We start from the raw sequence: 6,529 nt of genomic DNA, 5'->3' as shown, positions 1-6,529 counted from the left end.
GTAGCTTACCACCACCGGTATGACTGTGTGTGTGTATGACTACTGGACTCTGGACTCTGTAAAGTGACTTCGGGTGTCTTGAGAAGCGCTATATAAAATAAATGATTATTACCTTCGCATTCTGCGGAAGGTTATGTTTTGATCGCTGTGTATTTATTTATGTATTTGTATGTGTGTGTGCGTGTTATTCACATAACTGGGGGCGGCTGTAGCTCAGGGGGGTAAGGGGGTCGTCCTGCAACCCCAAGGTTGTCGGTTCGATCCCGGCTCTCCCCATTAGTTGTTGCAAGTCGAAGTGTCCTTGAGCAAGGCACTGAACCCCCAGTTGCTTCCCGGGCGCATCACTGCAGCCCACTGCTCCTTAATAACTAAGGATGGGTTAAATGCAGAGAACTAATTTCCCCTTGGGGATTTATAAAGTATATATCTTATCTTATCTTAACTCAAAATGTATTGAACCGAATCGCATGAAATTTGGTGGGATGATTGGTTATTATCCAGGGACCATTTGATTAGATGTTGGGATTGATTTGGTCAAAGGTCAAGGTCATGAAAAGGTCAACATATTATTTTAATCGCATGAAATTTGGTGGGATGATTGGTTATTATCCGGGGACCATTTTATTAGATTTTGGGATCGATTGGGTGAAAGGTCAAGGTCAAGGTCATGAAAAGGTCAACATCTTCTTGAATCGCATGACATTTGGTGGTATGATTGGTTATTATCCGGGGACCATTTGATTAGATTTTGGGATCGATCGGGTTAAAGGTCAAGGTCATGAAAAGGTCAACATCTTCTTTTTACCATAGCGCGGTCAATTTTTATCCAATTGGCATGCAACTAATGCCAAAATGTTCAAAATTCAATGCCCAATCTTGTGATATGCAAAGGTATGCGCTCTACCGAGTGCCCATTCTAGTTATTATTATTAATTTAGCGGCTAACGCAGCGCCGAGCTAACCTGGAAGCACGTCCTGGGAGCGTGTGGGGATCATTTAAGGATTTACCGAACACCTGAAGATAAAGAGGTCACCGACATGGCTACAAAAATGTGATATAACGTTAGCACTTGACTGCCAAGCTCGACATCCAAGTCAAGTTAGCCGATTGTACGAATAAATATGGCCGCCCATCCCCGACTTTGACCCGGCACAGCATCCATCATGTTGACGTTAACTTGGAGCTTCAGTTAAGATACATTTTACAAACTCGCAAGCGCATTGTCAACATAGTTAACACTAATATTGGTGACTAGCTTACCTGTCTGCGTTCACTCGCCTCATCGACCCGCTGTCAGAATAAAAAAAGAAATGTCTTTCTTCGTTGTATGTTAATGGCGGTTGACAAACCAGCTTATAAGAGCACTACCGCCACCTGCTGGACTGGGGTGTGTATGTCTTTATTTGGAAGATCACGTTGGCGCCAGTGTGCAACTCGATTAGACAACAATTTAATACATGTTGCGTTATTCTGTCCTGTGCAACATTTTCATTATTTTAAACACAAATATTAGATAATTTAACACAATATGTTCTAACGTACTAACACAAGAAGTGTGTAGGATTTTAACACATCCTTTCTGAGTTTGTGTGCTCTTCACGTCACATTCACTGAAGATAACCTGATTAGTTATTATAGACTACATTATTATATGAGTGCGATATATTAAAGAAGAGAAGGACGACATCTCTTTGGCTGATATCTCCAAAAGGGCAACTCGCACCAAATAAATCTAGATTAATAAATAGCAGTACAGATAGGATGAAAAACAACAACAGCTGGGCTGCACTGTCCCTTTAAAGTTTGCAGTAATAGAAATTCAAGCATGTCTTAAAGACATAAAAACATGGATGACCTGCAACTTCTTGATGTTAAACTCAGACAAAACCGAAGTAATTTTAATCGGCCCTGAGCACCTCAGAGATCAATTATCTGGTGATGTGGTTTCTGTAGACGACATTGACCTAGCATCCAACACCACTGTAAAGAATCTTGGCGTTATCTTTGATCGGGACTTGTCCTTTAACTCCCACGTGAAGCAAATCTCAAGGACTGCATTCTTTCATCTACGTAATATTTCAAAAATCAGGCACATCTTGTCTCAAAAAGATGCAGAAAAATTGGTTCACGCGTTCGTTACTTCGAGACTGGATTACTGCAACTCCTTATTATCAGGCTGCTCTAATAAATCTCTTAGGTCCCTCCAGTTGATCCAGAATGCTGCAGCTCGTGTTCTCACTAAAACTAAGAAAAGAGATCACATCACTCCTGCACTAGCTGCTCTGCACTGGCTCCCAGTAAAATCAAGAATCACTTTTAAAATTCTTCTCTTAACGTACAAAGCCTTGATTGGTGATGCACCATCATATCTTAAGGAGCTTGTAGTACCATATTGCCCCACTAGAGAGCTGCACTCACTAAATGAGGGACTACTTGTAGTTCCTAGAGTCTTAAAAAGTAGGATGGGAGCCAGAGCCTTCAGTTATCAAGCTCCTCTTTTATGGAACCAGCTTCCAATTTCAGTCCGGGAGGCAGACACAGTCACCTCATTTAAGAGTAGACTGAAGACTTTCCTCTTTGACAGAGATTATAGTTAGGGCTGAATCAGGTTCACCTGGTCCAGCCCCTTGATATGCTGCTATAGGTTTATAGCTGCCGGGGGACGTTTTAGGATGCACTGAGTACCTATCTCCTCTTTTTTCTCTCCTTAAGGATGAATCTTCATCTCTCAATCACACGTTACTAACTCTGCTTTCTCCCCGGAGTCCTTTTGACTTCACGTCTCATGCGGTCATCGGACCCTATGAGACGGCATAGATCCTATCTGCCTGATGGATCGTGGAGGTCTCCATCGTGGAATATGCCTACTATGAACTATTCATACACTCTGTCACATTCATTGAATGTATTTAAACTCTAAATCTGTCCTTCTGTACACATTACATCTATTGCATCTGTCCATCCTGGAGAGGGATCCTCCTCTGTTGCTCTCCTGAAGGTTTCTTCCCTTTTTTTCCCCCTGAAGGGTTATTTGGGAGTTTTTCCTGGTCCGATGTGAGGTTTTGGGGCAGGGATGTCTATGTGTACAGATTGTAAAGCACTCCGAGACAAATTTGTAATTTGTGAAATTGGGCTATACAAATAAACTGAATTGAATTGAATTGAATAGGGACCACACAATTACAAATTATATATATACATTAATAAATAAGGAAAACTAAAATGGATATTTTTTCAAAATACTCATATTTCTGTTTTCAGTGTGTTAATGTGATATGGTGTTTTCATATATTGACATTGACACGTCAAACCACTCATTGAGGTCTTTTACAGGATTTTTAAAATAGATTTTTATTTGATTGACAGCATCGACTATCACACTGCACGCTGCACGCGGCCAACGAGTCCTCGGAATGGGGCCTGGCCCGTCGATGTGGCCTTGGAGCCCCACTCGTCATTAATGTGAGCGCGGGTGCAGTGGCAGAGATCAGCCACCAGGTGTCATCACAGCTCGTCCCTGGGGGGGCGCAGGGGGAAACGCTGGAACTCCTCTGGCACCTCTTCCCCTTTCTGGGACCTCTTGTAGAAACCCAGTGAGTCCAACAAGCTGCTGATCTCCTCTGCCTTCATTTCCTTCACGGGAACAGTCTGAGGGGGTCGGGAGGGGAACACACACACACACACACACACACACACACACACACACACACACACACACACACACACACACACACACACACACACACACACACTTTCAGGCTATCTTCCTATTTACTTTTGTTTATGTTGATACATTCATTTGGTTTTCGTAATCTTGTTATGGTCCAATTCTGCATATTTATTTATTATTTATTTGTTTTCATATTAAGTCAAATGAGAGTCTTACAAGGGTGTCCCACATTATGAAACAATAAAATCAAAACAAGACTCTTAATTTGAAAAAAGAAATACTCCCACTGTAAATAAAGGTGAAAACCTCATGAAAGCAGTGAAGTAGGAGAACAGGTGACTATAAAACTCGGTGTTAGTTAGAGTTGTGTTGTCTTATTTTGGCCTAAATACAGATTCATGACGAAGAGTAAATCTCTTTTGCTCAGTCAGAAACTCCCACTTATCGACTTGTCTTACTCTCCCCGTGTCTTGCCGCCTGTTTTCTAAAAGATCCTCACAAAACTCACAACTCACCTTGACCACCTCGTCCTTCTGGTTATACAAGATGAGACGAGGGTTCTTCTCCTCCGACGAGTCGTACTCCAAGTTGTGGCTGCACGAGGCGTCAAGGAGGAACGACAGGTGGGCGGCGAGGTGGAAGGACAAAGGCTCACTTGACATGATCGCTATGTACTTGACAACTTCGCTATGAAACATTGTTTTTACTCATGAAAGAGCAACAAAAAAGAAAAGAAAATGTTGTATTTATTTGTCTTTTCTTATAATTGCATCATCATTACTACCTTCTTGTCTTGTACGCATCACCTTAATGTCTCCCTCGTTCCACAGAGAGCTCTCAGCTATTCACTCGTGTTGTTGTTGTTGTTTTTGGTGTCGAAAAAACCCGAAAAAACATATATCCACCCAGCTAACCTTCACTTGACACATGCAGACAGCAGAAAACCACCAGCAGGGGAAATAAAACATGAAGTTCAGCAGCACCTGGAGGGGAAGGGGAGGAGCCAGCTCGCTCACCACAAGACAAACACCAGCATTCGGCTGTTTTTTTTAAGGGGGGGATGGGGGACGGGGGGGGGGGTCAAAGGTCAAGTCTGAGGAACCGATAAGCACAAGGATACTATAACGCCCAGCGCTCCAGGAGAAAATGATGGAGCTCGGGCATTTTCTTTATGCCTCATCCGACCACGCTGGGAGCCTGCAGGGGACGACAGGAAGACAGGAAGTCGTTAAAGCAAAATGGCATCCTCCTTTGTGAGGGGTCAAAGGTGATGAGAAACAGGCGTCGTATGTATACGGCAGCAGAAATGTCACATACAACACGTGGTTCATGTCCGTCTGTACACACCAGCAGTTTCCCTCTGGCGATGTCGAGCTCCTCCTCCACCGCCGTGTCGTTGTCCGATGCGCCGACGGCGAGGGCCACAGCGAGCACCAAGAGGCCCCACATTTCACTTGTTTCCTTCTCTCCCACAAGTGTCCTTAAGCGCTTTCGCCTCAGTAATCACCAACACTGTCAAACCCTTTAATCCAGATGGAGAGCTTCTCAGGTTGGACTGGACCATGACACGTTCCTATAGGGGGGAGGGAGAGGGGGGGCCGTGCCCTCCCGTATTGTATGCGTCCCACTCTTTCTCGTTGGTTTTCTATCACGGGGGCTTTATAAACGTAGAAGTAGGTCACCGGTTATCCCAGTTGTTATTTTGGCATTGCCGTATAGTCGTTAGGTTGTTTTTTGATCCCGCGGTGGGCCACGCTGAGGACCCCCTGGCTTCGTGGGTTATAGTTTCTTCCACATGTCAAACCGTAACATCTGGGCTCTTATCACTTTTTCCCCAAGCTTACGGTTCCCATGCAGGTGGTTGAGGACCACTGAGCATCGACCACGCTGTCGTATCATATCACACGCTGCATATCAGCACGTCGCTCCCTGCAACGCGGAAAAATGTGATATTCACAAATGAACAGCCAAAAATCTCACAACTTTATTGTAACAGCAACGCATCAGAAACGGCCGCTCTCGTATGAAAGGTTTCTTTTGACACACATTTGAACACTTTGGGTTGTAACCGATATTAAACTATGTGGAGAAATACCGTCTGCTTATTGGTTTTGCTTCCTCGTACAGTCGTTCTTAATTCTCTCCATCGGCTACGATCCCCCGCCAAAAGAGACGAATCAGGAACGTGGGTTCAACTGGAACGCCAGCGGGGCCTCCGATTTCACCTCGCCGGGTGCGAGACCCCCCAGGTCGTCTATCTAGGGCTCGCTGGAGAGAAGGGAGGCACAGGAGAACCAGAACCAGGACCGGGTGGACTGTTAGAACTAGACGTTTTCTAAAAAGAAAAAGACTGCGGCGGCGCTCGGAGACGCGACCGCCTTTGTCCACGGGGGCCGCCGCCAAAATCCACACACAATGAATGTTCCTCGTCGTAGCTGTATCACGAAGGAGGAAGGGAACCAGAGGCCCCGTCACTTCAAACAGCCACCGACACCAACACCTCGGAAATCTCAGTTACTTATTTTTAAATTCATGATTTGCCAGGTGTGGCCTCTGGCTTCGAGGCTTATAGTTTCTTCCACATCAGATGTCACACAACATCTGGGCTCTTCTCACTTTGTTCCCATGCATACGGCTCCCATGCAGGTGGTTGAGGACCACGAAGAGTATACGCACGTATGTGGCAAGCAAACTATTTTAGACTATGAAATGAACTCTAAATTATATCTGCGGAGAAAAACTGAAGCAAAAACTCTAACGCACCTCATTCTGTTCAACACTCAAATATACAATATAATAAATATGTCCGTAAACAACCTTAATTTCAATAGATAATCTTGTTTACAAGTGCAGCTGGA

General features: G+C 44.4%; 1 protein-coding gene across 1 annotated transcript; it reads right to left on the bottom strand.

Annotated features, from left to right (window-relative positions):
* Positions 1-3,332: 3,332 nt before the first annotated feature.
* selenoe (selenoprotein e) lies at positions 3,333-6,529 on the bottom strand. Its single transcript, XM_056419376.1, has 4 exons — positions 5,019-6,529; positions 4,792-4,868; positions 4,187-4,265; positions 3,333-3,649 (listed from the first exon to the last, which is right to left on the bottom strand). Exons 1-4 carry the CDS (start codon positions 5,118-5,120, stop codon positions 3,506-3,508), a joined length of 402 nt encoding a protein of 133 aa, XP_056275351.1. The 5' UTR covers positions 5,121-6,529; the 3' UTR covers positions 3,333-3,505.

The sequence above is a fragment of the Pseudoliparis swirei genome, chromosome 7 (assembly GCF_029220125.1).
Source record: "Pseudoliparis swirei isolate HS2019 ecotype Mariana Trench chromosome 7, NWPU_hadal_v1, whole genome shotgun sequence".
In the NCBI taxonomy this organism is placed as follows: domain Eukaryota; kingdom Metazoa; phylum Chordata; class Actinopteri; order Perciformes; family Liparidae; genus Pseudoliparis; species Pseudoliparis swirei.
Note: the sequence above shows the minus strand (reverse complement) of the source record. Positions and strands in the feature narration are given on the sequence as shown.